Source organism: Hyla sarda, chromosome 6 (genome assembly GCF_029499605.1).
Source record: "Hyla sarda isolate aHylSar1 chromosome 6, aHylSar1.hap1, whole genome shotgun sequence".
In the NCBI taxonomy this organism is placed as follows: Eukaryota; Metazoa; Chordata; class Amphibia; order Anura; family Hylidae; genus Hyla; species Hyla sarda.
The window spans coordinates 291,085,247-291,106,731 of NC_079194.1; the positions used below are offsets into that span (position 1 = coordinate 291,085,247).

Here is a 21,485-nt window from a genome sequence, read left to right on the forward strand (position 1 = left end):
TGCTGGTGGATACGACCTGGTTGCTACCGCCGCTGCAAGACCATCCCGCTTTGCGGCGGGCTCTGGTGAATACCAGTTGCAACTTAGAACCGGTCCACCAGCACGGTCCACGCCAATCCCTCTCTGGCACAGAGGATCCACCTCCAGCCAGCCGAATCGTGACAATAAATAACAATGTAAAAATCCACAATGACAATGAATAAGCCCAATATTCACAAACACTCCATATAAATAGTACCAGGTATAAACCAATAATGTATAAAGTGCAAGAATATAGGTAAGTATAAGTATGAATGCTGAATAATGTCAGTCCACAGCGTGGATATGTAGAAAAATTACCGCTACCGAACCCAAGTATATAGCTGTAAATGTCAGGACTGCCTACATCCCTGTGTGGGGGGAAAAAGAGACCCCACGCGTTCCGCCTCCAGCAATGAGGTTGTGGTGGAACCCTCACTTTATTACCAATAGGAGATGAGAACAGGGAAATAGAAACAATGGGGTTCTTGGTTTTTTTTCCAATTTGTAACTTAGATCCAGTCTGGGCCCAATATGACCGGTTGGTTATATGGAGTAGGACTTCATGTGGCTTCTGGTGCCGTCCAACTAGCCCTTTAATTGGGCACTGTCAGATCCAAAAACCTTTTATATATTGTTACCGATGAAAATTAAAGACCTTTTGTAATATGGCTGTTTTAATTTTTTTTTTAATATTTCATAAAGAAAATGGCTCCTGAAAATTCCACCACTAGGGGTCCCCCCCATACCTTCTGGGTTTAAAGAAGCACTCAGTTTTTTCTGTTCATGCACAATGGGGGAGAATAATCAAAACTTGAGCAATTGTTTCTTTTAATTTTCCAAGGACTTTTTAATTAAGAGAAGCCATCTGGTCAACTTTTCCTCTGCACACGTTTAACCCTCCCTCCTAACTTGTTTTATGGCGGCATCCAAGTGTTTTATAACTAGGTCATGTGATCACTGGTTTCACTCAAAGAAAGTCACACACGGCCTGTGTCTTCTCCTACTGGAGCTGAAGATCACATGGGCCTGAAACGTTAAACTTTCGCTTTAAAGAAAACAGACTATACTTACCTCCCCTGGTCCCCATAGCCTCCGGTATCCCTACTCCCAGTCTCTGCTGCACTCCACTTCCTGGTTCTGGGGCCCAATACATCACATTGCCAATCACTGGATAAGTCAGGAGACCACTGCGGCCCGGGACATCAGGGTGCCGCTCATCCAATCACTGGCTGAGGCATATTGGGCCCCAGCACCAGGAAATTAAGGTCACAGGAGACCACGTGTCCGCACGTGACATGACCGCTCATCCAGTCACTGGCCGCAGCATTATTCCACCTCAGTAAGTGAATGTATGAGCAGCACCCTTGGGCCCCAGGCTTCAGTTCCAGGAAGTGGAACATGGGGAAGATCAGGACCAGCGATCCCGGAGACTATGGGGGACTGAGGAAGGTAAGTATAGTTTTGTTTGAGAGGGCAGCAAGGACTTCCCAAAAAAGTCCTCCCCTTTCCAAAAACAAAAACCCAAACAACTTAAAAGAATTTAAAGAATTTTAAAGAATTCCAAAACCTCCCCAAACATTTCCCCGCTGTAGCGGCTTTGTCCGGGGTATGAGGCTGCTCTATGTCTCTTTCCCCTGACTAAGCTGGTGCACTTGTAAAATGTCAGGGAGGCCTTGGAGATGGTTCTTATAAAGCAGCAGTCCCTTAGGCTCAGGCCGTGCACTATTAGGGACACATCCTCAGTATTCAGTCCTGTTTGTACCATCTATAAAGGGGATCATAATAAGCCTCTGATGGAGCGGATACAATAGGCAGGACAGATTCTGCTCCACAAAAGCTTTGAACCCACTAGTAATTACTGAGTGTGCCCCCCTGAGAGAGAACGTCTGATAGACTGACCCCACATTATATAAGACCAGGGCTCCTAAGGGAACAGAGGGGTTTATCATTTTAGTGTTAATACTGACACCTAGTGGCCATGATTGGAAATACAAGTTTTAGGATGTATAAAAAATCTGTTCTATAGGGCGTACTTAGTAAAAGGGTTTATCCTGAGGGGTTTATCCCCAAGGGTTAGTGCATTTAGTTGAGTCAAGTCCTGGGTCAGCTGCATTATTAACACTATAATGAACACAAAAAACTTTATTGAAAATGTCCATACCAAAAAAGAAAAGACCCCCCCCCCCCATTAAAACATACCCACCCTTAAAAACTCAAGAACCCCAAAAAGGTGGGGAGCATCCACCTATAACACAGCACTACTGTAGCCCCAACATCATGTATACAATTGTACAATAACTAGCACAAGTAGATTGCACGTGATTACATAAATGGTCAATGCTCTAAATGGGACATGATAGTGAGTAGGTGTGATGCACCCACCACCCCGACACGTGTTTCATGAACCTTCCACAGAAGGTTGGTGTGGGTGCATTCGCCGGACTTTTATCCCCCCGATAGGAAATGCAGCGCATGTGGCTGATCCGAACACCACGGGGGTATCCAAGCACCCCGAGCCGGGATATACCTATCACTGGCCACAAGAGGGAACCATTTACATACTCTGCTGCCCATTCAAGAATTAACATGGACATATGCACAATACATAAAGTTTTATTATATTCAGTGGCAATATGGAGGAGCATTGGCGAATTTGCAAATCTTGGATTTTTCTGGCAAATGCCAAACATCCTGCATAGTGTTCGGCTGTAAGCACAACCCCCGCCTGTGGACGTCGGGCCCTCATACCACCCTCATGGAGTCTGTTTCTGACCGTTTGAGTGGACACATGCACATTTGTGGCCTGCTAGAGGTCATTTTGCAGGGCTCTGGCAGTGCTCCTCCTGCTCCTCCTTGCACAAAGGCGGAGGTAGCGGCCCTGCTGCTGGGATGTTGCCCTTCTACGGCCTCCTCCACATCTCCTGATGTACTTGCCTGTCTCCTGGTAGCGCCTCCATGCTCTGGACACTACAGACACAGCAAACCTTCTTGCCACAGCTCGCATTGATGTGCCATCCTGGATGAACTGCACTACCTGAGCCACTTGTGTGGGTTGTAGACTCCGTCTCATGTTACCACTAGAGTGAAAGCACCGCCAGCATTCAAAAGTGACTAAAACATCAGCCAGGAAGCATAGGAACTGAGAAGTGGTCTGTGGTCACCACCTGCAGAACCACTCCTTTATTGGTGGTGTCTTGCTAATTGCCTATCATTTCCACGTGTTGTCTGTTCCATGTGAAATTGATTGTCGATCAGTGTTCTTCCTGAGTGGACAGTGGGATCTCACACAAGTGTCAGTGACTTGGAGTTACATTGTGTTGTTTAAGTGTTCACTTTATTTTTTTGAGCAGTGTATTTGCTCGCCTAAAATTTTTTAGAAAAAAAGAAAACATTAAGTAGAGAAAAAAATATTGTAAAAACATGAAAAATCATGAAAAAACATGCAGAGCAGGAGCTGACATCCTATACTTACAATCTCCAACTACAACTCTCATCAGGATCCGGTCGGCACTGGATTATATAAGCTGCAGTGATGATGTCATTGGACTCCATTTAAAGTGGTAGCGTCTATATAATTCAGCTGCATGGAAATAAGCCTCATATATACACTGAAAAGAGAGGAAATTAGGGTAAAAATACAATAAATTGTTTTATTTTTTTGTCTGTTTCATTGCATAATAAATGATTGACGATCACATGACTTGTGTATTTATATTAGGGCTAATACAATGATATCTATGGTCTGGGCTGCAGTGATTTAATATGGTTTATACTGATATAGGATAATATTGTGTGGTAGTAGTGTGGGGGGTGAGAGGTGCAGGGCAGATGTTATTACCCTTGGGGCAGATGGTATTAACCCCTTGTGTTCGTGATGCCAGGGAGTGGTTTAGCCTTAACCACCCGAAGGTATAGCGCTGGATCCTGGGCTAGGCACGGGGGCAATGACGACACAGACGCCAAGTTACAGAACAACGGTAGACAGATGTTACAGTCTATGCAGTTCAGCCAGGGCCCAAGGAGGTGACCAGTGACAAAGAGACCTCCCATAGACTTGCATTGAGGGGACGGGGCGTGACGTCACGGACTTCCGTTCCAGTGGTCGCGACCGAGACCCTCCAGTGCTTCCGGACAATAAACAGGTGGGTGCCGCATGCAACATTGCGGGGGTCTCCAGCGGCGGGACCCCCGCGGTCAGACATCTTATCCCCTATCCTTTGGATAGGGGATAAGATGTCTAGGGTGGGAGTTCCCCTTTAACAATTATAAGCAATCATCAGATTGCGATGTACTGATCAGTACAATGTAATAACAGCATCAGTAACAAAATCATCAGTACTGATAAGTACTACCGGCGACCTTATTGTACTGTCTGCTTAGGCAACACAAGAAGGTGCGGACGCCTGCGCTGAGCCCCCTGAACCCACCAGTATCTGTTAATAACCCTAAAAATACTGTACATGATATCTAAAGTGTTAATACATTGCCGTTAGCAGCTGGTACTCGCCCGCTATCAAGCATGCACTTGTTTCATACCTGTGCCGTAAATGTACGACGCTGAGTGCTAAGTGCCAGCCTGCTGCGCCATAAAGTTACGGCCGTGTCCCCTAGGGGTAAATTGTGATGGCAGGTCACGTGATTAAAATATTTTCAGGCATATGCCGTTGAAAGAGTAGTTATATCCAGAAGAGGCGGGGCTGAGAGGTCGTGAGGCTTTTTGGATGATGACCCTTAAAGTGTACCCGTCAGATCCAACAACAAAAAAACCTTTTTTTTAAATATATATCACTCAGTACCTAATCCTGTCCATGTACATCTAATTTTTATGTGTCTAGCGCCTTTATTTATTTTTTAATTCCACTTTTCATTTAGCTCACTAGTCTGAATTCCTCTCAAAGGGAGGGGGCGTGGCCTCATTGTGCAGGTCTCCGCCCCCTCCCTCGGTATGCTGTCTCCCCTAGCATTAGCAAAACTACAACTCCCAGCTTGTCCTCACTGACAGTAGCGGGACACAAGCTGACAGTGGGAGGATTTTTCCTCCAGCCCTGCGCTCACAGCTGTCAATCAAGGAAGTGTGTCCATGACATAGGTGATGACTCATGGACACAGCAGTGACTATTATGTGTCCAAGCAGGCAGGGGGGGCAGTTGTTTGACTGGATTTTTTAGTATGAAATACTGAAAATTTTCTAATGAAAGCAATTGCAAAACCTATTGGTTATACACGCTTCACAACATATCAAAAGTTTTAGTATCTGACAGTGCCCATTTAAGTCCCCAGGGGTTTGACACAGGAATAAAAGGGGTACTTCAGTGGGAATTTAGTTTTTTCTTCAATTCAGCTGTTGCCAGAAAGTCATGCAGATTTTTAAAATTACTTCTATTTAATAATCGTAATCCTTCCAGTACTTATCAGCTGCTGTATGCTCCAGAGGAAGTTGTGTAGTTATTTTCAGTCTGACCACAGTGCTCTCTGCTGCCACCTCTGTCCATGTCAGGAACTGTCCAAAGCAGGAGAGGTTTGCTATGGGGATTTGCTCCTGCTCTGGACAGTTCCTGACACAGACAGATGTCTCACTCTGGTGAAAGTTGGAATCGTGTACAGCCTCTAAGACAGTATTTCTCTACCAGCTTGCCTTAAAGGAGTACTCCGGGATATGAAGGCACATCTGGAGGCACACTGGTTGGGAAACCCCATTCTATGGGGACATTTTCATATCCTAAGGATGAGAGATAAGTTTCAGATTGTGGGGGGTCCAACGGCTGGGGCCCTCGCTAACTCCTGTACGGGGCCCTTGGCTCTTTGCCGAAATAGCGCATTTCGACCACCTCATGACCCGGTGCCCGACACGCCCCCCTCAATACATCTCTATGGCAGAGCCGGAGACTGCTGAATGCATCGCTCCGGCTCTCCCATAAAGATGTATTGAGGGGGCGTGTTAGCCGCCGCGTCATGTGGTGGTTGGATACGCCCCCTTGCCAATGACTGCTGGGGCCACATCCGGGAGAATGTGGGGGGCCCCAGCAGTCAGACCCCAGTGATCTGAAACTTATCCCCTATCCTTAGGATAGGGGATAAGTTTTCATATCCTGTAGTTCTCCTGTAAGCTGTAGCAAAACTACAACTCCCAGCATGCCCGGACAGCCTTCGGCTGTCCGGGCATGCTGGGAGTTGTAGTTTTGCAACAACTAGAGGCACCCTGGTTTGGAAACACTACTCTAAGAGGACTTTTTTCATTCATGAGCGAGTAACAAATATTGATGTCTACTGTTTGGTTGGGTGACTGGTAGTAAGCCACCTGTATAGATAGGGAAGTTATTGTACAGTAACCCCCTGACCTACGATGGCCCCGACATACAATTATTTCAACATATGATGGCCTCTCAGAGGCCATTGCATGTTGAAGGCAGCATCAACATATGATGCTTTTGTATGTCGGGGCCATCACATAAACGGCTATCCGGCAGCGCAGACTGCTTCAGCTGCCACCGGATAGCCGTTTATGGTGCCCCATGTGGTCCGGTGATGGTCTCCTATCTGTCCTCAGGGCTCCGGAACGTCCTCTTCACGATCCCCTCCATCGCCGGCGCTCTCCTTCGTCGTCATCACGTTGCGCGCACGCCGTCCCGTCATCCAATAGGAGCGGCGCGCGTGCATAGTGACGTGATGACGGCGACGGAGAGCGAGGATCCCGGGGAAGCAGAGACGTCCGGAGCGTCGGGGACACCCCGGGGACGCAGCGATGGAGGGCGACATCCAGGGCAGCAGTGACGGTCCGTAGCGGCGGGGACAGGTAAGTACAGCTTCCTATACTTTACATTGCACAGATCCCTCAACATACGATGGTTTCAACAAACGATGGTTCATTTGGGACGGATTACCATCGTATGTTGAGGGACCACTGTATTGTATTTCGTGTTTTGTGCTGACAAATAAAGCCCTGTTTAAACTCTACTTCTGTGTTCCCTGTCTCTGACTACTGTTTGCTTTATTTGCCTGGCTCTACAGAGCTAATCTCCCACAACATGCATACAATACCTGTGTGTATTGTGTAGGTTTGTAAGGTACGCATTTAAAGGAGTTATCCAGGAAAAAACTTTTTATATATATATATATATATATATATATATATATATATATATATATACATATATATATATATATATCAACTGGCTCCAGAAAGTTAAACAGATTTGTAAATTACTTCTATTAAAAAATCTTAATCCTTTCAGTACTTATGAGCTTCTGAAGTTAAGGTTGTTCTTTTCTGTCTAAGTGCTCTCTGACGACACCTATCTCGGGAAACGCCCAGTTTAGAAGAGGTTTGCTATGGGGATTTGCTTCTAAACTGGGCGTTTCCCAAGACACGTGTGATCAGAGAGCACTTAGACAGAAAAGAACAACCTTAACTTCAGAACCTCATAAGTACTGAAAGGATTAAGATTTTTTAATAGAAGTAATTTACAAATCTGTTTAACTTTCTTGAGCCAGTTGATATATAAAAAAATGTTTTTTCCTGGAATACCCCTTTAAAGTGAAATGTACACTATAATAGTAATGTGAACCCGACTTTACTGAGGCTATCCATCTAGGAATAATAGTCGATTTAGGATGTCCCTTACTATTATTCACTTTATCATAACTTCCATGCTATGGAATTTTCCAGTCTTGGCTTACACGACTACCATTCACTTCACCAGCATCCAGTAACTGGTTAATAAATAATGCAGGTTGTACTGTGTAATGGTTCTGCTCAAATAAAGAGGATGAAGAAATATATTAACCATCGGTGCCAGGTGCCAACTTGGCAGAATTTAGAATTATTTTACCCAACAAACAAACACTGGTGGGAGGACTCTGCCCCTGTCTAATCAATTGATCAAATTCCAAATCAGTCAAGGGGACGGTGGTATCAATTTCATAAAGTCACATTATGTGCGGTGTGTGGGGGGTGAAATGTACTACCATGTACTTAAAGGGGTACTCCACTGGAAAACATTTTTATTTAAATCAAATGGTGCCAGAAAGTTAAACAGATTTGTAAATTACTTCTATTAAAAAATCTTATTCCTTCCAGTACTTATCAGCTGCTATATGCTCCACAGGAAGTTCTTTTCTTTTTTGAATTTCCTTTCTGTCTGACCACAGTGCTCTCTGCTGACACCTCCGTCCATTTTAAGAACTGTCCAGAGCAGGATAGGTTTGCTATGGGAATTTTCTCCTACTCTGGACTGTTCCTAAAATGGACAGAGGTGTCAGCAGAGAGCACTGTGGCCAGACAGAAAGGAAATTCAAAAAGAAAAGAACTTCCTGTGGAGCAAACAGCAGCTAATAAATACTGGAAGGATTAAGAATTTTTAATAGAAATAATTTACTAATCTGTTTAACTTTCTGGCACCAGTTGATTTTAAAAAAAAATTTAAAAAAATGTTTTCCAGTGGAGTACCCCTTTAAAGGCGTACGACAGAGGGGAAAAAACATTTTCAAATCAACTGCTGCCAGAAAGTTATACAGATATGTAAATAACTTCTATTAAAAAATCTCAATCCTTCGGTACTTATCAGCTGCTGTATGCTCCACAGGAAGTTATGTAGTTCTTGTCAGTCTGACCACACTGCTCTCTGCTGCCACCTCTGTCCATGTCAGGTACTGACCACTGCATCTGTAAGGTTAACGGGGTTATCCAGGAAAAACTATTATATATATATATATATATATATATATATATTGTGGCAGTGTGGCAAGGAAAGGGTGTATTTCCTTGGCTCACCCTGCAGAAGCTCTCACCTGCTTCTTAAGTAATGAGGCAGGAGGGAAGGGAGGTGTATATAAGATGGAGACTCAGTCTAATCTAGGCTCTTCCTAGGACACAGCATGTGGGCTGTAGGGAAGAGACAGAGCCTGCTGAGGAGTACACAGCCCGAGCTATGCGTAGCTCAAAGAGAGTGACATGAATTGTGAGTAGAAGGTTGCAGGGGACATATGTTTAACCGGCTGAGGGAAGCTCAGCTTAGTCAGGACAAGCTTAGTCAGGACAAGCTGATCTGTTTAGTCAGTGACCAGACGGTCTAGGATTTTGTTTTGTTCCTGCTTTTTGTTTATTTCTTTCCCTGCAACCTGTCTAATAAAACTGGCAAGGCGCCAGATTTGCATTATAAGCGTTTGTTTGCTGGTTTATTGAGAAGAAACGCATCCTGTGGCGTGGTCCAGGACGATCCCAGAGCTAATCCCCAAGACGGATCGTCACTATATATATATATATATATATATATATATATATAATCAACTGGCTCCAGAAAGTTAAACATATTTGTAAATTATTTCTATTAAAAAAACATAATCCTTTCAGTACTTAAGCTGCTGAAGTTGAGTTGTTCTTTTCTGTCTAAGTGCTCTCTGATGACACCTGTCTCGGGAACTGTCCAGAGTAGAAGAAAATCCCCATAGCAAACCTCTTCTACTCTGTGCAGTTCCCGAGACAAGCAGAGATGTCAGCAGAGAGCACTGTTGCCAGACAGAAAAGAACAACTCAACTTGAGCAGCTGATAATTATTGGAAGGATTAAGATTTTCATTTACAAATCTGTTTAACTTTCTGGAGCCAGTTGAGATATATGTATATGTGTTTTTTCCTGGAATACCCCTTTAATATTTGCAAGACTGGTGGGATCCCAATAGTGATTGACAGCTGGGTACTGCCTCTGATCTCTTCGGTGAGTCCCGGAGCGCTGTGAGAATGCACAGTTGCAGGAGCATGTTAGCTGCAAGGATATATGCATATGTTCTGTAGCAGGAAGGCGCAATTATACAAAGGGGAAGAGAGAGAGCCAATCACCCCATATTGACTGGGATAATAATAACCTTGGAGAATAAATAATCAATCAAATACATACAAACTCTACCAGTAAGACTCAGATAGTAAAGTAAAAAATACCTTTTAATAGATTCATAAAAAATATATATATAACAGGATACAGAATACAAATAAGAAATGTGCACATTAATAAATACAATGGAGACATATATGACATTCAGGCAGTAAATGTGTTATAACTGTCATTATATGAACAACAATGTTGGCTGGAAGGGGAGGGAGTAGGATAAAGGTGAGTATTCTAGTAACAAATGACCCTACCTATTCTAACGCCCCTTTCACACTATAAATTCATCCGTTTTAAAGGGGTACTCCACTGGAAGTCATTATTTTTTAAATCAACTGGTGCCAGAAAGTTAAACAGATTTGTAAATTTCTTCTATTTAAAAATCTTAACCCTTCCAGTACTTATAAGCTGCTGTATACTACAGAGGAAGTTCTTTTCTTTTAGAATTTTCTTTCTGTCTGACCACAGTGCTCTCTGCTGACACCTCTGTCCATGTCAGGAACTGTCCAGAGCAGGATAGGTTTGCTATGGGAATTTTCTCCTACTCTGGACTGTTCCTAAAATGGACAGAGGTGTCAGCAGAGAGCACTGTGGCCAGACAGAAAGGAAATTCAAAAAGAAAAGAACTTCCTGTGGAGCAAACAGCAGCTAATAAATACTGGAAGGATTAAGAATTTTTAATAGAAATAATTTACTAATCTGTTTAACTTTCTGGCACCAGTTGATTTTAAAAAAAAATTTAAAAAAATGTTTTCCAGTGGAGTACCCCTTTAAAGGCGTACGACAGAGGGGAAAAAACATTTTCAAATCAACTGCTGCCAGAAAGTTATACAGATATGTAAATAACTTCTATTAAAAAATCTCAATCCTTCGGTACTTATCAGCTGCTGTATGCTCCACAGGAAGTTATGTAGTTCTTGTCAGTCTGACCACACTGCTCTCTGCTGCCACCTCTGTCCATGTCAGGTACTGACCACTGCATCTGTAAGGTTAACGGGGTTATCCAGGAAAAACTATTATATATATATATATATATATATATATATATATTGTGGCAGTGTGGCAAGGAAAGGGTGTATTTCCTTGGCTCACCCTGCAGAAGCTCTCACCTGCTTCTTAAGTAATGAGGCAGGAGGGAAGGGAGGTGTATATAAGATGGAGACTCAGTCTAATCTAGGCTCTTCCTAGGACACAGCATGTGGGCTGTAGGGAAGAGACAGAGCCTGCTGAGGAGTACACAGCCCGAGCTATGCGTAGCTCAAAGAGAGTGACATGAATTGTGAGTAGAAGGTTGCAGGGGACATATGTTTAACCGGCTGAGGGAAGCTCAGCTTAGTCAGGACAAGCTTAGTCAGGACAAGCTGATCTGTTTAGTCAGTGACCAGACGGTCTAGGATTTTGTTTTGTTCCTGCTTTTTGTTTATTTCTTTCCCTGCAACCTGTCTAATAAAACTGGCAAGGCGCCAGATTTGCATTATAAGCGTTTGTTTGCTGGTTTATTGAGAAGAAACGCATCCTGTGGCGTGGTCCAGGACGATCCCAGAGCTAATCCCCAAGACGGATCGTCACTATATATATATATATATATATATATATATATATATATAATCAACTGGCTCCAGAAAGTTAAACATATTTGTAAATTATTTCTATTAAAAAAACATAATCCTTTCAGTACTTAAGCTGCTGAAGTTGAGTTGTTCTTTTCTGTCTAAGTGCTCTCTGATGACACCTGTCTCGGGAACTGTCCAGAGTAGAAGAAAATCCCCATAGCAAACCTCTTCTACTCTGTGCAGTTCCCGAGACAAGCAGAGATGTCAGCAGAGAGCACTGTTGCCAGACAGAAAAGAACAACTCAACTTGAGCAGCTGATAATTATTGGAAGGATTAAGATTTTCATTTACAAATCTGTTTAACTTTCTGGAGCCAGTTGAGATATATGTATATGTGTTTTTTCCTGGAATACCCCTTTAATATTTGCAAGACTGGTGGGATCCCAATAGTGATTGACAGCTGGGTACTGCCTCTGATCTCTTCGGTGAGTCCCGGAGCGCTGTGAGAATGCACAGTTGCAGGAGCATGTTAGCTGCAAGGATATATGCATATGTTCTGTAGCAGGAAGGCGCAATTATACAAAGGGGAAGAGAGAGAGCCAATCACCCCATATTGACTGGGATAATAATAACCTTGGAGAATAAATAATCAATCAAATACATACAAACTCTACCAGTAAGACTCAGATAGTAAAGTAAAAAATACCTTTTAATAGATTCATAAAAAATATATATATAACAGGATACAGAATACAAATAAGAAATGTGCACATTAATAAATACAATGGAGACATATATGACATTCAGGCAGTAAATGTGTTATAACTGTCATTATATGAACAACAATGTTGGCTGGAAGGGGAGGGAGTAGGATAAAGGTGAGTATTCTAGTAACAAATGACCCTACCTATTCTAACGCCCCTTTCACACTATAAATTCATCCGTTTTAAAGGGGTACTCCACTGGAAGTCATTATTTTTTAAATCAACTGGTGCCAGAAAGTTAAACAGATTTGTAAATTTCTTCTATTTAAAAATCTTAACCCTTCCAGTACTTATAAGCTGCTGTATACTACAGAGGAAGTTCTTTTCTTTTAGAATTTTCTTTCTGTCTGACCACAGTGCTCTCTGCTGACACCTCTGTCCATGTCAGGAACTGTCCAGAGCAGGATAGGTTTGCTATGGGAATTTGCTCCTGCTCTGGACAGTTCCAAAAATGGACAGAGGTGTCAGCAGAGCACTGTGGTCAGACTGAAAATAAATTCAAAAAGAAAAGAACTTCCTGTATAGTATACAGCAGCTGATAAGTGCTAGAAGGATTGAGATTTTTAAATAGAAGTAATTTACAAATCTGTTTAACTTTCTGGCACCAGCTGATTTAAAAAAAAAAATGTTTTCCAATGGAGCACCCCTTTAACGACGCAGGACGTATATTTACGTCCTGCGCCGGCTCCCGCGATATGAAGCGGGATCGCGCAGCGATCCCGCATCATATCGCGTGGGTCCCGGCGCTAATCAACGGCCGGGACCCGCGGCTAATACCACACATCGCCGATCGCGGCGATGTGCGGTATTAACCCTTTAGAAGCGGCGGTCAAAGCTGACCGCCGCTTCTAAAGTGAAACTGAAAGTATCCCGGCTGCTCAGTCGGGCTGTTCGGGACCGCCGCGGTGAAATCGCGGCGTCCCGAACAGCTGATCGGACACCGGGAGGGCTCTTACCTGCCTCCTCGGTGTCCGATCGACGAATGACTGCTCTGTGCCTGAGATCCAGACAGGAGCAGTCAAGCGCCGATAATGCTGATCACAGGCGTGTTAATACACGCCTGTGATCAGGATGAAAGATCAGTGTGTGCAGTGTTATAGGTCCCTATGGGACCTATAACACTGCAAAAAAAAAAGTTTAAAAAAAGTGTTAATAAAGGTCATTTAACCCCTTCCCTAATAAAAGTTTGAATCACCCCCCTTTTCCCATAAAAAAATAAAACAGTGTAAAAAATAAATAAAAATAAACATATGTGGTATCGCCGCGTGCGTAAATGTACGAACTATAAAAATATATCATTAATTAAGCCGTACGGTCAATGGCGTACGCGCAAAAAAATTCCAAAGTCCAAAAAAGCGTATTTTGGTAACTTTTTATAACATTAAAAAATGAATAAAAAGTGATCAAAAAGTCAGATCAAAACAAAAAAACATACCAATAAAAACTTCAGATCACGGCGCAAAAAATGAGCCCTCATACCGCCCTGTACGTGGAAAAATAAAAAAGTTTTATAGGGGTCAGAAGATGACATTTTTAAACGTATAAATTTTCCTGCATGTAGTTATGATTTTTTCCAGAAGTGCGACAAAATCAAACCTATATAAGTAGGGTATCATTTTAACCGTATGGACCTACAGAATAATGATAAGGTGTAATTTTTACCGAAATATGCACTGCGTAGAAACGGAAGCCCCCAAAAGTTACAAAATGGCGTTTTTTTTTCGATTTTGTCGCACAATGATTTTTTTTTCGGTTTCGCCGTGCATTTTTGGGTAAAATGACTAATGTCACTGCAAAGTAGAATTGGCGACGCAAAAAATAAGCCATAATATGGATTTTTAGGTGGAAAATTGAAAGGGTTATGATTTTTAAAAGGTAAGGAGGAAAAAACGAAAGTGCAAAAACGGAAAAACCCTGAGTCCTTAAGGGGTTAAAGACCCGTTAATTTTCTGTTATGAAAACCCTTAAAATCGGCCATTACAAAATCCCATTATAGTCTATGGGATTTTTACATTATCCCTTTTAACCCGTCATTAATAATGGACGTTATTTTGTGACGGGAGAAAGAACGGAAGAAATAGTGCATGAACTATTTCTCCCGTCACAAAATAACATCCATTATTAATAACGGGCTATAACGGGTTAAAAGGGATAATGTAAAGTTCCCACAGACTATAATGGGATTTTGTAATGGCTGTTTTTAATGCTTTTATTAATGGGTCATCATAACGGATCTTTAAAATGGATATTTCTATAGTATGAAAGCGCCTAACCCTAACCCTCACTAACAATACGTGTGGATAGGGGAAAGGGTATTGCTAGGGTCACAATATAATAACACTGATGAGAACACAATGACCATTATCTCATGCTCCAAAATCCATCTGGATTGCTTTACATCACCATGTGGGGCCGGAGCGCACCAAGGACGGGTAAGTAGCTAGGGCCCCGTACAGGAGGTCCCGGCGGTCGCACCCCCTGTGATCAGACACTTAGCCCCTATCCTGTGGACTCCTGGCATGGAAGGTGCAAGGTACTGCAGTGTGGTCCCATTTATTGCCCCTCACCCCCGTGGGACATTGTGGCTCCTATACACAAGCTCTGTAACAAACCAGATGACCACATGGGGCCGCCATGAATTATTGTGCCAGCGCATCAACACTGGACGAACTGGGAGCAATGGAGGCCGGACACAGAGGACTGGATTGTGGGGAGAGGTATGTGCTGGCACTCCAGGCGCCACTGTGTAGGGGTGCCCCCTCTATAATATAACTCTCCCCCTCCTCTCTATCATCCTCTTTTCTCTCTTTCTTGCTCTTCTCTAACTCACTCGATATGACCCTCTCCTCTCTATCATGCACTCCTCTCCTCTCTATCATGCACTCCTCTCCTCTCTATCATGCACTCCTCTCCTCTCTATCATGCACTCCTCTCCTCTCTATCATCCACTCCTCTCCTCTCTATCATGCACTCCTCTCCTCTCTATCATGCACTCCTCTCCTCTCTATCATGCACTCCTCTCCTCTCTATCATGCACTCCTCTCCTCTCTATCATGCACTCCTCTCCTCTCTATCATGCACTCCTCTCCTCTCTATCATGCACTCCTCTCTTCTCTATCATGCACTCCTCTCTTCTCTATCATGCACTCCTCTCCTCTCTATCATGCACTCCTCTCCTCTCTATCATGCACTCCTCTCCTCTCTATCATCCACTCCTCTCCTCTCTATCATGCACTCCTCTCCTCTCTATCATGCACTCCTCTCCTCTCCTCTCTATCATGCACTCCTCTCCTCTCCTCTCTATCATGCACTCCTCTCCTCTCCTCTCTATCATGCACTCCTCTCCTCTCTATCATGCACTCCTTTCCTCTCTATCATGCACTCCTCTCCTCTCTATCATGCACTCCTTCCCTCTCCTAAGACCCCCCGCTATTATCCTCTCTCTTTTACCCTCCCTCATATACAAGAGAGAAGTAAGATAAATAAAACTCCTTCATCTGGGCGACCTTATGTCCGATGCAACAAATGTTCCCACATCCCAAAATCAATTTCAACAATATCTCTCTAACCCCCTGTCTATAACCCCCTCCTCTCTATCCCTCTCTTCTCTCTATGGTTCTCTATCCCTCTCTTCTCTCTATGATTCTTTATCTCCCCCGCCTCTCTATACCTCCTTTCTCTCTGATTCTCTATCCCTCCCTCCTCTCTATCCCTCCTTTCTCTCTGATTCTCTATCCCTCCCTCCTCTCTATCCCTCTCTTCTCTCTATGATTCTTTATCTCCCCCTCCTCTCTATACCTCCCTTCTCTCTGATTCTCTATCTCCCCCTCCTCTCTATCCCTCCCTTCTCTCTATGATTCTCTATCTCTCCCTCCTCTCTATCCCTCCCTTCTCTCTATGATTCTCTATCTCCCCCTCTTCTCTATCTCCCCCTCTTCTCTATCTCCCCCTCTTCTCTATCTCCCCCTCTTCTCTATCTCCCCCTCTTCTCTATCTCCCCCTCTTCTCTATCTCCCCCTCTTCTCTATCTCCCCCTCTTCTCTATCTCCCCCTCTTCTCTATCTCCCCCTCTTCTCTATCTCCCCCTCTTCTCTATCTCCCCCTCTTCTCTATCCCTCCCTTCTCTCTATACCTCTCTTCTCTCTATACCTCCGTTCTCTCTCTGATTCTCTATCTCCCCCTCCTCTCTATCCCTCCCTTCTCTCTGATTCTCTATCCCTCCCTTCTCTCTATCCCTCCCTTCTCTCTATACCTCTCTTCTCTCTATACCTCCGTTCTCTCTATGATTCTCTATCTCCCCTGATAAACGTTACTATTAGGTATAAAGCAAGTGCCTATAAATACCCCACTAGTTTATAATGCTATATGACCTCCCATACATACACATACTAACTGAAAAATGGAGTCATTCAAAAAGAGTTATAGCAATACGTGTAAATCTTTATTAGTAATGTAATTAAAAGGCACAGGAAGGATTCCGCCCAGGAGGGGGAGATATACGGGGTGTTACTCAGCTGCCATGAGTATTCCTAATTAAAGTTTACAGATACATGATGAATCCTATATATATTGTAAATAGCATCAAAGTTATACAGAAGGGTCACACAAAAAAATCAATATACAGCATGTATAAAAAATATAAAAATCGGGATTAAAGTGCATAAATGTGTGAATATAAGCAACGCCGCACAAAATCACATAAGGTGAATATGAACCAGGTCATAATGAAATACAAAAATAATAAAAATATAAGTAGTATATAGTACGTCATGGCTGCTGAGTAACACCCCGTATATCTCCCCCTCCTGGGTGGAATCCTTCAGGTGTCTTTTAATTACATTACTAATAAAGATTTACGTGTATTGGTACAACTCATTTTGAATGACTCCATTTTTCAGTTAGTATGTTCTCTATCTCCCCCTCCTCTCTATGATTCTCTATCTCCCCCTCCTCTCTATCTCCCCCTCACCTCTATCCCTCCCTTCTCTCTATGATTCTCTATCTCTCCCTCCTCTCTATCCCTCCCTTCTCTCTATGATTCTCTATCTCCCCTCCTCTCTATCCCTCTCTTCTCTCTATCTCTCCCTCCTCTCTATCCCTCTCTTCTCTCTATGGTTCTCTATCTCTCCCTCCTCTCTATCCCTCCCTTCTCTCTATGATTCTCTCCCATCCCCCCTCTTTATCCCTCCCTTCTCTCTATGATTCTCTCCCATCCCCCCTCTCTATCCCTCCCTTCTCTCTATGATTCTCTCCCATCCCCCCTCTCTATCCCTCCCTTCTCTCTATGATTCTCTCCCATCCCCCCTCTCTATCCCTCCCTTCTCTCTATGATTCTCTCCCCTCCCCTCTCTCCCCCTCCTCTCTATGATCCTCTCTATGATCCTCTCCCCCTCCTCTCTATGATCCTCCCCCTCCTCTCTCCCCCTCCTCTATGATCCTCTCCCCCTCCTCTCTATGATCCTCCCCCTCCTCTCTATGATCCTCTCCCCTCCTCTCTCCCCTCCTCTCTCCCCTCTCCTCTCTCCCCCTCCTCTCTATGATCCTCTCCCCTCCTCTCCCCCTCCTCTCTATGATCCTCTCCCCCTCCTCTCTATGATCCTCTCTCCCCTCTCCTCTCTCCCCCTCCTCTCTATGATCCTCTCCCCTCCTCTCCCCCTCCTCTCTATGATCCTCCCCCTCCTCTCTATGATCCTCTCCCCTCCTCTCTCCCCTCCTCTCTCCCCTCTCCTCTCTCCCCCTCCTCTCTATGATCCTCTCCCCTCCTCTCCCCCTCCTCTCTATGATCCTCTCCCCCTCCTCTCTATGATCCTCTCCCCCTCCTCTCTATGATCCTCCCCCTCCCCTCTGTCCCCCGACCTTTGTCCCTCATCCCCCTATCTTTCCCTCAGCCATCCCATGTGACAACACGTCTCCACCAATCACCGCCTACAACTCCCAGCGCTCCTGTCCAATCGGCGCTCGTCCTAACGGAGAGGGCGGGGCGTCCCCTCTGCTCGTTATAAAATTCTGCTGCTTGCGCGTCGCCTGCACTGCGGGGGCAACATGGCGGACAAGAGGGAGAAGTGTCATGACCAGATGAAGCTGTGGAAGGAGAGTCGGGGCAACCAGGTACTGGCCCAGCGGGGACTTCATGTGTCAGTGCCGGGCGGTGTGGCTGGGTACCGTCCCTGGCATCCACCTGACACCTGTCAGTGCTGGGCTATGGGGCTGTCAGACTGCACCTTCTCCATGCATCTCTATAACACACATATATATATATTCGCTGCTCTGGGGACACTAATGGATGCAATTGTAGCAAACCCTCAGCAGTTTGAATTATGATTATGTAGATTCTATTCCTGAATAACCTGTTCAGACCTAATAATCATTCCACCTCCAGATGTTGCAAAACTACAACTCCCAGCATGCCCGGACAGCCGTTGGCTGTCCGGGCATGCTGGGAGTTGTAGTTTTGCAACATCTGGAGGTCCACAGTTTAAATAATGCTTCCCTAAATATTCTGGACTCCGCACTAACCAGTTGTAACAGTTGCTGATACATTGTAACTAGAGATGAGTGAATTTACAGTAAATTCGATTCGTCACGAACTTCTCGGCTCGGCAGTTGATGACTTATCCTGCGTAAATTAGTTCAGCTTTCCGGTGCTCCGGTGGGCTGGAAAAGGTGGATACATTCCTAGGAAAGAGTCTCCTAGGACTGTATCCACCTTTTCCAGCCCACGGGAGCACCGGAAAGCTGAACTCATTTATGCAGGATAAGTCATCAACTGCCGAGCCGAGAAGTTCGTGACGAATCGAATTTACTGTACGTTCGCTCATCTCTAATTGTAACAAAAAAATAAAAAATAAATCAGAACAAGTGCTTATCCTAAAGGATTTATCTAAGCTGGATGCGATTGTAGCAAACCCTCTGCAGTGCACATTATGACGGCAGAACAGGTTTTCAGATGGCGTCCATGAATTAAAAAGCCTTTTCTTTGTACCGTACTTCTAAAGGCAGAAGACCTGTCGAGACCTGATCACTCTCACTGCTGAGGGTTTGCTTCAATTGCATCAAGATTCTATATAGTCAATGCTGAGTGACCGTACCAGTGCTGATACATTATAACAAAAAATAAAAATCAGAACAGCTGAGAGGTTTGCACTGCTGGTAGAGGATTACCTAGGCTTGATCCAATTGTAGCAAACCCTCAGCAGTGCAAATTATTTTGCCATCCATGAATAAGGCCGCGTTCACACGGCCGTCTAGACCCGTCCCGTTCTTCTCCCGTCAAAGATAAAAAAATTGGACTTAAAAAAAAAACGGATGTTATGCATTTGTATCCGTTTTTGTTCAGTTAATAAACCATAAAAAAACTTTTTTTTTTGTTCTGAGCATGCTCAAAAATAAAAACGGATCAAAAAACGGATTGAAAAAACGGATGCAAACGGATGACATTAAAGGCTCATCCGTTATCCATAGACTTCAATGTTAAATTTACTGTATCCGTTTTTTCTTCCGTTTTTGGGCCGGAAGAAAAAATACTGCATGTGCCGTTTTTTCTACCGTAAAAAAAAAAAAAAACGTAAATGAGTGCAAACGGGTGCAAAAAGGATTGTAAAAAAAAATAAATACCATTCACATGAATGGGATTTTTTTTTTTTTAACGTTTTGAATCCGTTTAAAGCGCCTGCAAGAAAGGAAACAAATCGGGGATAAAACAACGGGGACAGACGGCCGTGTGAACGAGCGCTAAAAAAACAAAAACATTTTTGGTTTCATCTAGAGGTAGAAAACCTGTTCAGAACTGATCTCACTTCTGAGGGTTTGCTACAATTCTATCAAGGCTCTAAATAGTCTGGACTAAAGACGAACCGATTGTACCAGTCGCTGATACATTGTAGCAAAAAAAAAAATACAAAAAAAAACCATCTGAGAGAATACCCTGATGCATTAATTTGCGCTGCCCGTAGAGGATTATCTGGGCTGGATTCAAATGTAGCGAACCCTCAGCTGTGGGAAGCGTAAGGTCAGTACAACAGTTTTCTCTAGATAAAATCAAACAAAGAAAGAATGTTGATATTTGCTGACAGCAAGCGAAGATCTTGTAATTGGGGATACGTTAAAATACAGAAAAATATTAAAATACAGTGATCCCTCAACTTACAATGGCCTCAACATACAATAGTTTCAACATACAATGGTCTTTTCTGGACCATTGTAACTTGAAACCGGACTCAACATACAATGCTATGGAATCTGCGAAACGTGTCAATGGCTGGAAGAACCGACTAATCGGAATGGACAATTCATCGGTAAAACCCCTGGATTCCTAAAGTGCATGCACTAACTGATGTCTAGTAGCGCCCCTTACAGTACAGAGAGGTATTACATGTTCTGTACTCTTTACCTGTACCAGGGTTAGTTGGTCCTTTGGACACCAGGTGAGGGCGGCTCCATTACTTTTTTAGGACACTGTGTACTGTACAGGACCCTGAAGAAGCTTCTGTCATCTACATAGACCAGTGTTTCCCAAAGAGGGTGCCTCCAGCTGTTGCAAAACTACAACTTCCAGCATGCCCGGACAGCCGAAGGCTGTCCGGGCATGCTGGGAGTTGTAGTTTTGCAACAGCTGGAGGCACCCTGTTTGAGAAACACGGACATAGACAGTGATTACAGCTCCCAGCAGATCTTTCCTACTTTTTATATATAAGGATTTGCTTTATCTATATTAGTTATTTACTTATTTTTCTTTAATCCTCACTTTTTCCTATTTTTGGATGATATTTTGGGGGTTTCAGAACCAATAAGGTTTCCATAGAGTTCTGGTCTCAACATACAATGGTTTCAACTTACAATGGTCGTCCTGGAACCGATTAATATTGTAACTTGAGGGACTACTGTGTGTGTGTATATATATATATATATATATATATATATATATATATATATATATATATATATATATATAAATATTGTGTGTATATTATATACACACAATGGGGGAGATTTATCAAAACCTGTGCAGAGGAAGAGTGGTGCAGTTGCCCATAGCAACCAATCAGATTGCTTCTTTCATTTTCCACAGGCCTCTAAAGAGGCCTGTGGAAAATGAAAGAAGCAATCTGATTGGTTGCTATGGGCAACTGCACCACTCTTCCTCTGCACAGGTTTTGATAAATCTCCCCCAATGACCCAGATTTATCAAACTGTGTGAGAGAAAAAATAGAGTAATTTTCCCACAGCAGCCAATCACAGCTCAGCTAACAAGCTCTGGTAAAGTGAAAC

General features: G+C 43.6%; 1 protein-coding gene across 1 annotated transcript in view; it reads left to right on the plus strand.

Annotated features, from left to right (window-relative positions):
* The first annotated feature begins 18,098 nt into the window (after nucleotides 1–18,098).
* LOC130277243 (catalase) overlaps nucleotides 18,099–21,485 on the plus strand; it is a 57,024-nt gene continuing 53,637 nt past the window's right edge. Inside the window, exon 1 of the mRNA XM_056527708.1 lies at nucleotides 18,099–18,326. Within this exon, the coding sequence (XP_056383683.1) occupies nucleotides 18,261–18,326 (66 nt within the window). The 5' untranslated portion in view covers nucleotides 18,099–18,260. The remainder of the gene's footprint in view (nucleotides 18,327–21,485) is intronic.